This window comes from Calliopsis andreniformis, unplaced genomic scaffold, assembly GCF_051401765.1.
Source record: "Calliopsis andreniformis isolate RMS-2024a unplaced genomic scaffold, iyCalAndr_principal scaffold0014, whole genome shotgun sequence".
Taxonomy (NCBI): Eukaryota; Metazoa; Arthropoda; class Insecta; order Hymenoptera; family Andrenidae; genus Calliopsis; species Calliopsis andreniformis.
Window position 1 is genome coordinate 17,196,725 of NW_027480427.1, and position 15,235 is coordinate 17,211,959.

Sequence of the window (15,235 nt, forward strand, 5' to 3'; positions counted from 1 at the left end):
ACTCTAGGTCGTTGATCCACCAGATAGATTAGAGAGGGCCTTAGAAGTCAACGCCAGAAGCATAAAATACAATATAAATATAACAGTTTTTCCATCGTATAAAACGAATATTAGCAATCAGTGTGAAAGTTATGGTCATTTCTAAGATCCGGGCAACCTAGGCTTCACCCAAGGGCGTCGCTCCAACAGATTGAATAGTTAGGGCCTTAGAAGTCATCGCCCGACGCATAAAATGCAATAAAAATGCAACAGTTTTTCCATCGTATAAAAGGATTAATTGCAACCAGTTTGAAAGTGATGGTCATTTCTACGTTCCGGGGAACCTAGGCTTCACCCTAGGGCGTTGTTCCGCCAGATGGAGTAGTTAGGGCATAAGAAGTCAACCCCGACGCATAAAATGCAATAAAAATGCAACAGTTTTTCCATCGTATAAAAGGATTAATTGCAACCAGTTTGAAAGTGATGGTCATTTCTACGCTCCGGGCAACCTAGGCTTCACCCTAGGGCGTTGTTCCACCAGATGGAATAGCTGGGCCATAAGAAGTCAACGCCAGAAGCATAAAATACGGTATAAATACAACAGCTTTTCCATCGTATAAAATGTATAATTGCAAACATTGCGAAAGTAATGGTCATTTCTACGTTCCGGGCAACCTAGGCGTCACTCTAGTGCGTTGCTCCACCACATCTAATAGCTACGGCCTTAGAAGTCATCGACAGAAGCATAAAATACAATATAAATACAACATTTTTTCCATCATATAAAACGAATAATTGCAACCAGTATGAAAGCTATGGTCATTTCTACTTTACGGGCAACCTAGACTACACCCTAGGGCGTTGCTCCTACAGATTGAATAGTTAGGGCCTCAGAAGTCAATGCCCGAAGCATAAAATGCAATAAAAATACAACAGTTTTTCCATCATATAACAGGAGTATTTGCAACCTGTTTGAAAGTGATGGTATTTGCTACGTTCCGGGCAACTTAGGCTTAACTCTAGGGCGTTGCTCCACCAGATCGAATAGTTAGTGCCTTAGAAGTCAATGCCAGAAGCATAAAATACAATATAAATACAACAGTTTTTCCATCGTATAAAACGAATAATTGCAACCAGTATGAAAGATAACGTCATCTCTACTTTCCGGGCAACCTAGGCATCACCCTAGGGCGTTGCTTCAACAGATTGAATATTTAGGGCCTTAGAAGTCAACGCCCGAAGCATAAAATACAATATAAATACAACAGTTTTTCCATCGTATAAAACGAATAATTGCAACCAGTATGAAAGTTAAAGTCATTTCTACTTTCCGGGCAACCTAGGCTTCACACTTGCGCGTTGCTCCAACAGATTGAATAGTTAGGGCCTTAGAAGTCAACGCCGGAAGCATAAAATACAATATAAATACAACAGTTTTTCAATCGTATAAAACGAGTAATTGCAACCAGTACGAAAGTTAACGTCATTTCTACGTTCCGGACAACCTAGGCTTCACCCTAGAGCGTTGCTCCAACAGATTGAATAGTTAGTGCCTTAGAAGTCAACGCCAGAAGCATAAAATACAATATAAACACAACAGTTTTTCCATCGTATAAAACGAATAATTGCTACCTGTATGGAAGTGATGGTCATTTCTACGTTCCGGGCAACCTAGGCCTCACTCTAGGGCGTTGTTCCACCAGATTGAATAGTTCGGGCCTAAGAAATCAAAGCCAGAAGCATAAAATACAATATAAATATAACAGTTTTTCCCTCATATAAAACGAATAATTTCAACCAGTGTGAATGTTATGGTCATTTGTACGTTCCAGGCAACCTAGGCTTCACTCTATGGCGTTCTTCCACCACGTCGAACAGCTACGGCCTCAGAAGTCAACGCCTGAAGGATAAAATACAATAAAAATACAACAGTCGTTGCATCCTATAACAGGAATAATTGCAACCCGTGTGGAAGTGAAGGTCATTTGAACGTTCCAGGCAACCTAGGCTTCACTCTAGGGCGTTGCTCCACCAGATCAAACAGTTAGTTCCTTAGAAGTCAACGCCCGAAGCACAAAATACAAAATAAATAGAACAGTTTTTCCATCGTATAAAACGAATAATAACAACCAGTGTGAAAGTTATGGTCATTTCTACGTTCCGGCAACCTAGGCTTCACACCAGGGCGTTGTTCCACCAGATCGAATAGTTAGGGCCTAAGAAGTGAACGCCAGAAGCATAAAATACAACATAAATACAACAGTTTTTCTATCATATAAAACGAGTAATTGCCACCAGTATGAAGGTTGTGGTCATTTCTACTTTCCGGGCAACCTAGGCTACACCCTAGGGCGTTGCTCCAACAGATTGAATAGTTAGGGCCTTAGAAGTGAATGGCCGAAGCATAAAATGCAATAAAAATGCAACAGTTTTTCCATCGTATAAAAGGATTCGTTGCAACCAGCTTGAAAGTGATGGTCATCTCTACGTTCCGGGCAACCTAGGCTTCACTCTAGGGCGTTGTTCCACCAGATCGAATTGTTAGGGCCTAAGAAGTCAACGCCAGAAGCATAAGATACAATATAAGGATAACAGTTTTTCCATCGTATAGAACGAATAATAGCAACCAGTGTGAAAGCTATGGTCACTTCTACGTTCCGGGCAACCTAGGCTTCACTCTAGGGCGTTGCTCCACCAGATCAAACAGTTAGGGCCTAAGAAGTCAACGACCGAAGCTTAAAATACAAAATAATTAGAACAGTTTTTGCATCGTGTAAAACGAATAATTGCTACCGGTGTGAAAATGATGGTCATTTCTACGTTCCGGGCAACCTAGGCTTCACCCTAGGGCGTTGCTCCAACAGATCGAATAGTTAGTGCCTTAGAAGTCAACGGCCGAAGCATAAAATACAAAATAAATAGAACTGTTTTTCCATCGTATAAAACGAATGATTGCTACCGGTGTGAAAGTTACTTGCATTTCTACGTTCCGGGCAATCTAGGCTTCACCCTAGGGCGTTGTTCCACCAGATGGAATAGTTAGGGCATAAGAAGTCAACGCCAGAAGCATAAAAGACGATATAAGTACAACAGTTTTTCCATCGTATAGAATGTATAATTGCAAACATTGCGAAAGTAATGGTCATTTCTACGTTCCGGGCAGCCTAGGCGTCACTCTAGTGCGTTGCTCCACCACATCTAATAGCTACGGCCTTAGACGTCAACGACAGAAGCATAAAATACAAAATAAATAGAACAGTTTTTCCATCGTACTAAACGAATAATTGCTACCGGTGTGAAAGTTATGGTCATTTATACGTTCCGGGCAACCTAGGCTTCACCATAGGGCGTTACTCCACCAGATCGAATAGTTAGGGCCTAAGAAGAGGACCCCAGAAGCATAAAATACAATATAAATACAACAGTTTTTCCATCATAAAAAACGAATTATTGCAACCAGTGTGAAAGTTATGGTCATTTCTACGTTCCGGGCAACCTAGGTGTACAGGAAAAGAATTGCCTCTTTTCTCTTTATTTGTCCACACACAGGGCTTATTGCTGATCGATTGATTCTTTCATACTGATCCTCACAGTTTATATCTCCTTAGCGCCATTGTTTCGCAGGTAACCGGAGAGCCAGAGCGGTCGACCCGTCGTGACCCAAACTTGTCATTAAACATAAATATTTTCAATTAACCCCATTAGCGATTCTCGTGACTCTTCCTGTAGCCTGGCGGCCCCGGATTGACCATTTTTGATCTCACCGTGCACGCTTTTTAACCTTCACACTCAGGGAGATGGCCTCCCTCTTGTGGTTTATGGCGGCCTAAGGTCGACGTTTTCACGTCTACCTTTGCACGCTTGGCTTGAACCACGACTAAACGCTGCTGCGTAGTCGAGTGTTTCTGTCAGCGAGAATTCGCGCGTTTTTTAGGGTAAACCCGCGCGTTTGAAGCCAATTCATCCGCAGATGCATACATGTCGGGACATTAATTTTCACTCCGGACCCCCCCGCTATGGCTCTTTTTTTGGACCTTCCTAGCCGCGTATATTCTCATCCTCATACAATTTCGCGCTTAATCTTACACATTCATCGGATTCAATCATCTTACAATGTTTTGATCACGTCAACGCACTCACATTGGACGCGGAAGCATTCACTCCATTCAGAGCTTCTCGGATAATTTGGAAACGGTGTTCCTTGGCGAGCTTCTTTTAGTTCACTTTGAACTAAACATAATCCGTACCACGATGCGAGTGAGTCAATCACACTCCACACTCTCTTACCTTTCCGCAACAAAAAGAACACACTTATACCTATCCGCAACATTCTCCCCCTCAAATTAAACATATTTAATTTTTAATTCAAACAAATGCTTCTTTCTTCTTGGAGTTAATTGAACTAGGAGGCTTAGCACCTAATTTTTATATCAACCAAAAATAATAATAATTAATTTTTCTTTGCGAATAGCAAATTATCATCCGAGCTCCATTACTTTCCAGCTATGCTAGCCCCGTTGTTCACTTGAACCACTTAATCTAATTAATTTTCGCGCGGGTCGTGTGAATACGCCCGCCGAGGTGCGCACTTTCGCGATCCTAACTACGCCGTCCGGTCCAGGGAATACTTCCGTCACTGTCCCTGTTTTCCACAAATTTCGCGGCGCCTGCAGATCGACGATAAGGACCAGGTCTCCCTTCTCTAGAGAATTTTCTGTTTCATGCCACTTCGCACGCGGTATCAATCCGTGTAGATACTCACGCAGCCAACGCCGCCAGTACGCGTTGGCGAAGGATTGCGCAATTTGCCACTGTTTTCTCAGGCAGGTCGCTTGTAGATCATACTTCTTTATCTTTATCTCGCCGGATGATGCTCCTATGAGGAAGTGATTCGGGGTCAGCGCTTCCTCATCTCGCGGATCCAAGGACACGTCTGTCAGCGGTCGCGAATTGACCGAATGTTCAATCTCTACCAGTAACGTGCTTAAAACTTCCTCGCTGGGAACTTGATTTAGCAGGGTTGCATTCAGGGCCACCTTTACCGACCGAATCAACCTCTCCCATGCTCCGCCCATATGGGGCGCGTCCGGTGGGTTAAATACCCATTTTATTTGTTTACTTAATGCATGGTCCACCAAGGCTTCGGTATCGATTGCCTTGGTCGCATCCCGAAGTTCTTTACTCGCACCCTTGAAGTTCGTACCGTTGTCGCTATAAACGACTAATGGCGTGCCTCTACGTGCTGCAAATCGTTGCAGAGCCATAATGGCAGAGCTCGCGCTCAGACTGTTGGCCAACTCTAAGTGAATCGCTCGCGTGGTAAGGCAAGTAAAAAGTACTCCCCAGCGTTTTTCTCTACGCCTTCCGATCTTAACTAACATCGGGCCAAAGTAATCAACGCCACAGTGTCTAAATGGTCTTTGTCCAAGCGCGACGCGTCCAGCTGGCAAAGCGGACATTGTCGGGTTCTGAGGTTTCGCCCGCCTCAGCCTACATATAATACACTTGCTTATTAACGAGCGTAGCACGCGTCTAAGACCGATTATGTAATACTTCTGCCGCATTTCATTGACGACCGTGTTATTGCTTCCATGATAATATCGTCGGTGGTAATTTTGTATCAGCAATCTAGTTGCGGCATGTTTGGCGTCTAAAATTATTGGTTGGTTGCAGAACTCCTCGTCTGCGAGTTTAATTACCCGTCCACTCGCTCTCAATATTCCAATTGCGTCTAGGAACGGTTTTAACGCTACAATTCGGCTTCCCTTGTTAACACTTTTTCCGGTCATTAATGCCTTCAGTTCATCCGCGAAAACGTCAGATTGTATCACGCGGTACCAATAGTTTTCCGCCTCGCTCACCGTCTCTACTGTAATCTGCGCTTGCGCTTTTCCCTTCCAACGATTAAACGCCGCTCTTACCCGTCGCGCAACTACAAGCAACCCTGGCCATCCCAGAAATTTCGCGACGAGCGGAATTTCGTACTCAGCACTGTGTATGACATACACTTGTGCTTTTCGTAACTCCATGCCGTCAATTGCTATCTTCTCCGCCTCGTCTATGGGTCTGTCCGTTGGCCAATTAGACTCCGCAAGTTGCAAAAACTCTGGGCCCACGAACCAACGTCCCGCAGGATCCAAGGCCTCGCTAGACCAGCGAGTCGCATCGTCGGCAGGATTCAATCTGGACGGGACCCATCGCCACTCTGAACTCAACGTCAGCTCGCCAATTTCGCCTAATCGATGAGCGACGAATACTTGGCGTATCCGCGGTTCCGACTTTATCCACCGAATGACTGTGATGGAATCGGACCATAAATATCGTCGGTTCACGTCCATCTTAAGCTCCTCCGTAACCGTTTTCGCTAACCTCGCCCCTAACAATGCAGCCTGTAGTTCCAATCGTGGCACGGATAACGGTTTTAAAGGTGCTACCCTCGTCTTCGCCATAACTAGCGCCACCCGCGTCCCGCTTTCCGTTGCTACCCGCAAGTAAGCGACCGCTGCGTAGCCCTTCAGGCTTGCATCACAGAACACGTGTATCTGCGTATCGCCGTAATGAAATCCCGCCGGTACATAGCAACGCGGTACCCGACAATTCTTTATGTTCATTAGGCCTTTCAGCCACGACAACCAGCCTATCTGTTCGTCGTCCCTTAGTTGGTGGTCCCACCCTATACCGCTGCGCCATACTTCCTGCATTAATATTTTCGCATTGAGCGTAAATGGTGAGAGGAAGCCCAATGGATCGTACACCGACATAATTATCCGAAGAAATTCTCGCTTAGTTGGTTTAATCGTCCCCATTAGTATTTTCTTCGGAATTCTCGCCATTCCTACATTGAATTCTAGCTTATCGTTTTGCGTGTCCCATATAAGGCCTAATACTCTCTCTCCCCCTCGGTCACACAAGCGCATCCCCTTCTCATTACCCGGTCGTGGAATTTCCGGTATCGAACTCACTAGACCCACGACATTGCTAGCCCAGTCGTGCATTTCAAAATCCGCCTCAGAATTAATTCTAATTGCGTCGCGAATAAGTCTCTTGGCCTCTTCACTAGTCCTCCGACTCGCTAAATAATCATCCATGTAGCTATCGTTGATGATACTTTTCACCGCATCAGGATACAACCCGGCATTCTCGCGGGCGTTTTTATTTTTTACGTATATCGCGGTACACGGCGACGACTTCGCCCCGAATATCAAACGCGTCATTTCGTAGGTTTCCGGGCTTCCTTGCCTATTCTTACCACGCCACAGAAACCTTTGCGCTCCACGATCCTCTTCTCTAATCTTTATCCGCAGGAACATGTCCTTTATATCCGCTTTAAACGCACATTCATGTAGTCTGAAACGCAACAATATACCTGGCAACGATTGTAACAAATCCGGCCCGGATTCGAGTTGGCCGTTTAAACTGACCCCCGTCGTCTTCGCGGCAGCATCGAACACGAGCCGAACTTTTCCCGGCTTAGTACTGCTTCGCACTCCAAAATGCGGCAAGTACCACGGTCGTGATGTAGTTACTTGGTCATTTACCTTCACCGCGTAACCATTTTCAATAAAGCGCTCCATCTCCGCGTGATATAATGACGCGTACTCCGGTTCGCGATCGAGTTTCCTTTCTAACGATATAAGCCTCTTTTGTGCGACGATTTTACCATTTACGTTCGGCGCGCACTTTTCGTTCCACAGTAGACCTGCTTCCCATGATTTTCCTACGCGACGGCTTGTCTCATCCAATAACCTTAGCGCGCGTTCGTGTTCATTAGCGTTTTTCATTTTTTCGCAAACTCCGAGACTGTCTATTTCAAAATATTGCCGAATCAATTGGTCCAGGTGTTCGTTGGGATCAAGCGCGATGTCCCCGTCTGGATCCCCTCGGTCCATCTGCTGCGTCCCGTACGTATTCAAAGTCGTTCCTGACGCTCCGCAGCCCGTCACAAGCCCATGCAACGCCCATCCCAAGGAACAGCGCGAAAGCGCGAGGCTCCTTCCTACCATCTCACGTAATTCTCGAGCAACTATCAAGTCCCAGTTGTCTTGTCCAATAAGTATCGTGGGCCGTGCATCGTGGTAGGATTTTATGTCTACATTTTCGACAGCCCTAACGTATCGCGCGATGTTTCCTGAAATGGACTGGACAGGAAGACTCAGCACACTTACCGCGACGGCTCTGTTTATTTTATACAAACTAAAGGCTCCTTCTATTTCAAATTCGACCCTCTCACAGTCGGGCATAATCTTCGCTCTAGGATCGATACTCTTTAAAGCTATTTTCATAGGCCTTCCTATTGCGCCTACGTCTCGAGATATCTTACGATCGATCAACGTTATTGTCGAGCCCTCGTCCAATAAGGCGAACGTGTTTACAGCATTTTTCGGCCCTACTATCCGAACGGGTAATATCTTTAGTAACACACGCGGTAACTCTAGTCAAATCTCTTCGGTCGCGTTGGCCACATTGACCTCTGTTCGCGATGTGTCTCGAGTGCGAGTCTCTCGGGTGGTCGGTTTGCTCGCCCTTCTCGCTGCTCTATAACAGGATCTCGGATCATGCAGAAGGCTGTGGTGGTTCCCTCTACAGACCGAACAGTTAGTGTCTCTGCAGTCTCCGCGGACATGTCCCTCACACAAACATTTGAAGCAAAGCTTATGTTTTTTCACTAAGAACCATCGCCGAGCCGCCCCCTCGCGCGCAAACCCTCTGCATTCCGCCGATCTATGGTTTGATCTATCGCAAAATACGCAGCTGGGGACTGACTTCCCGATGGAACTCTTACGGGCACTCGTTGCGCTGACTCCGAACACTTTCGCGCTTGAAGCAATCGGTTTTCTCGCTCCGCCACGGCCCTTCGAGACAATCGTCATTTGCGACGTTGACGTCGATCTAGGTTCTAGGCCAAATACACCTGCTGCCACAGCGAGCTCAGCTTCTTTGTACACAAAATCCGACAATTTTTCGAGTTCTGTTTTCTCCTGGGGTGCTTCTGCCGAATATTTGTGATACGCGTATCTAAGAGCGGATGGTAATTTACTTCCCACATTTTGTATCAAATCGGGGCTATGTAGATACCCTATAAGCTTGAGAGATCGGAAAGCTGTGACGGCACCTCGGAGTTTCGTTGCGAACTGTGCTATATTTATTTTACCAGTGTCTAGTTCCGGTAATTCCCTGATATCTGCGATGATTTTTCGCGCTATTATGTTCTTATTTCCGAAATTCAGCTCAAGGGTACGCATAATAGTCGCTGCGTCTTGACCCGTCGCCAGCAACGTGCTTACTGCATCCCTTGCTTCACCTTTTAGTGCCGCAAAAAGCCTCACAATATTTTCGCGGTCTGTATACGCCCCCATTTCCGAAGTTAAATCGTATGTTTCTTTGAAGTGGAGCCATTCTAACGGGTCCCCTGCGAATTTAGGCAACGAACCTGCTAATGTCAGGCGGTTCGCGACTCGCGAGCCCTCTCCGACTACAGATGCATCGCGTATTACACGCAAAGTGGACTCTATCGCATCCACCAAACGCGCGGTTGGGTCGATCGCGGGTCGCGGTTGTTCATTATTACGTTCTCCTGGAAGAGCCGTACTATTTACCCACTCCTGGAATCTGTCACCAGCGACTGCTGCTCTAGGTTCCTCATCCATGTAGGCACGCATGTTGTTTCCGGCAACCAAGGATCTCGAGGACGTGTCTGTAACGGGGGCCGCCATCTGCACTACGCTGGATTGTCGTTGCTCCTCTTCGGTATCTCTTGACTGCGACCTCCTCCTTTCCGACGATGGACGTCTCCTCAGACCCATTTGAATACCGGAGGGACCTGCACGTTCTTCACCGGATTGCTCGCCGGAGGTCCTCGCCATTTCTTCTCCGCTCAAATTTCGTGACCTCTTTGCCTGTCCACGAGTTGCTGCCGCTGGTCCTGGCGCGGCTCTCTTCTTGCTTCCCCGAGCAATGGAGCAACAAATCTTCCCAAACCGCACTCGCGAGAAACCCGCTCACTGAATATCGGACACCTTTCCTATTCTCAACCGGCGAAAGTCCCGGGTTTCGGCACCAAAAATGTACAGGAAAAGAATTGCCTCTTTTCTCTTTATTTGTCCACACACAGGGCTTATTGCTGATCGATTGATTCTTTCATACTGATCCTCACAGTTTATATCTCCTTAGCGCCATTGTTTCGCAGGTAACCGGAGAGCCAGAGCGGTCGACCCGTCGTGACCCAAACTTGTCATTAAACATAAATATTTTCAATTAACCCCATTAGCGATTCTCGTGACTCTTCCTGTAGCCTGGCGGCCCCGGATTGACCATTTTTGATCTCACCGTGCACGCTTTTTAACCTTCACACTCAGGGAGATGGCCTCCCTCTTGAGGTTTATGGCGGCCTAAGGTCGACGTTTTCACGTCTACCTTTGCACGCTTGGCTTGAACCACGACTAAACGCTGCTGCGTAGTCGAGTGTTTCTGTCAGCGAGAATTCGCGCGTTTTTTAGGGTAAACCCGCGCGTTTGAAGCCAATTCATCCGCAGATGCATACATGTCGGGACATTAATTTTCACTCCGGACCCCCCCGCTATGGCTCTTTTTTTGGACCTTCCTAGCCGCGTATATTCTCATCCTCATACAATTTCGCGCTTAATCTTACACATTCATCGGATTCAATCATCTTACAATGTTTTGATCACGTCAACGCACTCACATTGGACGCGGAAGCATTCACTCCATTCAGAGCTTCTCGGATAATTTGGAAACGGTGTTCCTTGGCGAGCTTCTTTTAGTTCACTTTGAACTAAACATAATCCGTACCACGATGCGAGTGAGTCAATCACACTCCACACTCTCTTACCTTTCCGCAACAAAAAGAACACACTTATACCTATCCGCAACACTAGGCTTCACCCTAGGGCTTTGCTCCAACAGATCGAATAGTTAGTGCCTTAGAAGTCAACGGCCGAAGCATAAAATACAATATAAATACAACAGTTTTTCCATCATATAAAACGAATAATTGCAACCAGGATGAAAGATAACGTCATTTCTACTTTCCGGGCAACCTAGGCATCACCTAGGGCGTTGCTCCAACAGATTGAATAGTTAGGGCCTAAGAAGTGAACGCCAGCAGCATAAAATACAATATAAATACAACAGTTCTTCCATCATATAAAACGAATAATTGCAACCAGTATGAAAGTTATGGTCATTTCTACGCTCCGGGCAACCCAGGCTTCACTCTATGGCGTTCTTCCACCACATCGAATAGCTACGGCCGCAGAAGTCAACGCCAGAAGCATAAAATACAATATAAACACAACAGTTTTTCCATCGTATAAAACGAATAATTGCTACCAGTATGGAAGTGATGGTCATTTCGGCGTTCCGGGCAACCTAGGCTTCACCCTAGGGCGTTGCTCCAACAGATCGAGTAGTTAGTGCCTTAGAAGTCAGCGGCCGAAGCATAAAATACAAAATAAATAGAACTGTTTTTCCATCGTATAAAACGACTAATTGCTACCGGTATGAAAGCTATTTCCATGTCTACGTTCCGGGCAACCTAGGCTTCACCCTAGGGCGTTGTTCCACCAGATGGAATAGTTAGGGCATAAGAAGTCAACGCCAGAAGCATAAAAGACGATATAAGTACAACAGTTTTTCTATCATATAAAACGAGTAATTGCAACCAGTATGAAAGTTGTGGTCATTTCTACTTTCCGGGCAACCTAGGCTACACCCTAGGGCGATGCTTCAACAGATTGAATAGTTAGGGCCTTAGAAGTCAATGGCCGAAGCGTAAAATGCAACAAAAATACAACAGTTTTTCCATCGTATAAGTGGATTAATTGCAACCAGCTTGAAAGTGATGGTCATTTCTACGTTCCGGGCAACCTAGGCTTCACTCTAGGGCGTTGCTCCACCAGATCGAATAGTTAGGGCCTTAGAAGTCAACGCCAGAATCATAAAATAGAATATAAATACAACAGTTTTTCCATCATATAACAGGAATAATTGCAACCAGTTTGAAAGTGATGGTCATTTCTACGTTCCGGGCAACCTAGGCTTCACTCTAGGGCGTTGCTCCACCAGATCGAATAGTTAGTGCCTCAGAAGTCAACGCCAGAAGCATAAAATACAATATAAATACAACAGTTTTTCCGACGTATAAAACGAATAATTGCAACCAGTATGAAAGTTATGGTCATTTCTACGTTTCGGGCAACCTAGGCTTCAGTCTATGGCGTTCTTCCTCTACATCGAATAGCAACGGCATCAGAAGTCAACGCCTGAAGCATAAAATACAATAAAAATACAACAGTCTTTCCGTCCTATAACAGGAATAATTGCAACCCGTGTGTAAGTGATGGTCATTTGTACGTTCCAGGCAACCTAGGCTTCACTCTAGGGCGTTGTTCCACCAGATCAAACAGCTAGGGCCTTAGAAGTCAACGCGCGAAGCATAAAATACAATATAAATATAACAGTTTTTCCATCGTGTAGAACGAATAATAGCAACCAGTGTGAAAGTTAACGTCATTTCTACTTTCCGGGCAACATAGGCTTCACCCTAGGGCGTTGCTCCAACAGATTGAATAGTTAGGGCCTTAGAAGTCAACGCCCGATGCATAAAATACAAAATAAATAGAACAGTTTTACCATCGTGTAAAACGAATAATTGCTACCGGTGTGAAAATTATGGTCATTTCTACGTTCCGGTCAACCTAGGCTTCACCATAGGGCGTTACTCCACCAGATCGAATAGATAGGGCCTAAGAAGTGAACGCCAGAAGCATAAAATACAATATAAATGCAACAGGTTTTCCATCATACAAAACGAATAATTGCAACCAGTATGAAAGCTAGGGTCATTTCTACTTTACGGGCAACCTAGGCTACAACCTAGGGCGTTTCTCTTACAGATTGAATAGTTGGGGCCCTAGAAGTTAATGCCCGAAGCATAAAATGCAATAAAAATACAACAGTTTTTCCATCGTATAAAAGGATTAGTTGCAACCAGTTTGAAAGTGATGGTCATTTCTACGTTCCGGGCAACCTAGGCTTCACTCGAGGGCGTTGCTCCACCACATCGAAATGTTACGGCCTAAGAAGTCAACGCCAGAAGCATAAAATACGATATAAATACAAGAGATTTTCCATCGTATAAAACGAATAATTGCAACCAGTGCGAAAGTTATAGTCACTTCTACGTTCCGGGCAACCTAGTCTTCACCCCAGGTCGTTGTTCCACCAGATCGAATTGTTAGGGCCTAAGAAGTCAACGCAAGAAGCATAAGATACAATATAAATATAACAGTTTTTCCATCATATAAAACGAATAATTGCAACCAGTATGAAAGTTATGATCTTTTCTACGTTCCGGGCAACCTAGGCTTCACTCTATGGCGTTCTTCCACCACATCGAATAGCTGCGGCCTCAGAAGTCAACGCCAGAATCATAAAATACAATGAAGATGCAACACCTTTTCCATCGTATTAAACGAATAATTTCAACCAGTGTGAATTTTATGGCCATTTCTACATTCCGAGCAACCTAGGCTTCACTCTAGGGCGTTGATCCAACAGATTGAATAGTTAGGGCCTTAGCAGTCAACGCCCGAAGCATAAAATACAATATAAGTACAACAGTTTTACCATCATATAACAGGAATAATTGCAACCAGTTTGAAAGTGATGGTCATTTCTACGTTCCGGGCAACCTAGGCTTCACTCTAGGGCGTTGCTCCACCAGATCGAATAGTTAGTGCCTTAGAAGTCAACGGCAGAAGCATAATATACAATATAAATACAACAGTTTTTCCGACGTATAAAACGAATAATTGCAACCAGTATGAAAGTTATGGTCATTTCTACGTTCCGCGCAACCTAGGCTTCCCTCTATGGCGTTCTTCCACTACATCGAACAGCAACGGCCTCAGAAGTCAACGCCTGAAGCATAAAATACAGTAAAAATACATCAGTCTTTCCGCCCTATAACAGGAATAATTGCAACCCGTGTGAAAGTGATGGTCATTTGTACGTTCCAGGCAACCTAGGCTTCACTCTAGGGCGGTGTTCCACCAGATCGAATTGTTAGGGCCTAAGAAGTGAACGCCAGCAGCATAAAATACAATATAAATACAACAGTTCTTCCATCATATAAAACGAATAATTGCAACCAGTATGAAAGTTATGGTCATTTCTACGTTCCGGGCAACCTAGGCTTCACTCTATGGCGTTCTTCCACCACATCGAATAGCTACGGCCTCAGAAGTCAACGCCTGAGGCATAAAATACACTAAAAATACAACAGTCTTTCCATCCCATAACAGGAATAATTGCAACCCGTGTGAAAGTGATGGTCATTTGTACGTTCCAGGCAAGCTAGGCTTCACTCTAGGGCGGTGTTCCACCAGATCGAATTGTTAGGGCCTAAGAAGTCAACGCCAGAAGCATAAGATACAATATAAACATGACAGTTTTTCCATCGTATAGAACGGATAATAGCATCCAGTGTGAACATTATGGTCATTTCTACGTTCCGGGCAACCTAGGCTTCACTCTAGGGCGTTGCTCCAACAGATCAAACAGTTAGTTCCTTAGAAGTCAACGCCCGAAGCATAAAGTACAAAATAAATAGAACAGTTTTTCCATCGTATAAAACGAATAATAGCAACCAGTGTGAGAGTTATGGTCATTTCTACGTTCGGGCAACCTGGGCTTCACTCTAGGGCGTTGTTCCACCAGATCAAGCAGCTAGGGCCTTAGAAGTCAACGCCCGAAGCATAAAATACAAAATAAATAGAACAGTTTTCCCATCGTGTAAAACGAATAATTGCTACCGGTGTGAAAATTATGGTCATTTCTACGTTCCGGTCAACCTAGGCTTCACCATAGGGCGTTACTCCACCAGATCAAACAGTTAGTTCCTTAGAAGTCAACGCCCGAAGCATAAAATACAAAATAAATAGAACAGTTTTTCCATCGCATAAAACGAATAATAGCAACCAGTGTGAAAGTTGTGGTCATTTCTACGTTCCGGGCAACCTAGGCTTCACCCTAGGTCGTTGTTCCACCAGAAGGAATAGTTAGGGCCTTAGAAGTCAACGCCCGAAGTATAAAATACAAAATAAATAGAACAGTTTTTCCATCTTATAAAACTAGTAATTTCAACCAGTGTGAAAGTAATGGGCATTTCTACGTTCCGGACAACCTAGGCTTCACTCTAGGGCGTTGCTCTACCACATCGAATAGCTACGGCCTT

The 15,235-nt window shown here is 45.0% G+C and overlaps 1 protein-coding gene across 1 annotated transcript; it reads right to left on the reverse strand.

The window, feature by feature from the left end:
- Nucleotides 1-4,344: 4,344 nt before the first annotated feature.
- Nucleotides 4,345-10,293, reverse strand: LOC143186590 (uncharacterized). The gene is made up of 6 exons (XM_076390273.1): nt 10,260-10,293; nt 10,153-10,206; nt 9,982-10,099; nt 8,442-9,921; nt 4,505-8,387; nt 4,345-4,397 (listed from the first exon to the last, which is right to left on the reverse strand). The coding sequence occupies exons 1-6, from the start codon at nt 10,291-10,293 to the stop codon at nt 4,345-4,347; spliced, it is 5,622 nt and encodes a 1,873-aa protein (XP_076246388.1).
- Nucleotides 10,294-15,235: the final 4,942 nt, after the last annotated feature.

Bases quoted from the DNA above. Each gene is read 5' to 3' on its own strand.
- LOC143186590 (XM_076390273.1), bottom strand. From the start codon at position 10,293: ATGGTCAATCCGGGGCCGCCAGGCTACAGGAAGA. The intron at 10,207-10,259 runs GTCACGAGAATC...TTTAATGACAAG, and splicing joins GCCGCCAGGCTACAGGAAGA to TTTGGGTCACGACGGGTCGA. The intron at 4,398-4,504 runs GTGAACAACGGG...TATAAAAATTAG, and splicing joins AATTAGATTAAGTGGTTCAA to GTGCTAAGCCTCCTAGTTCA.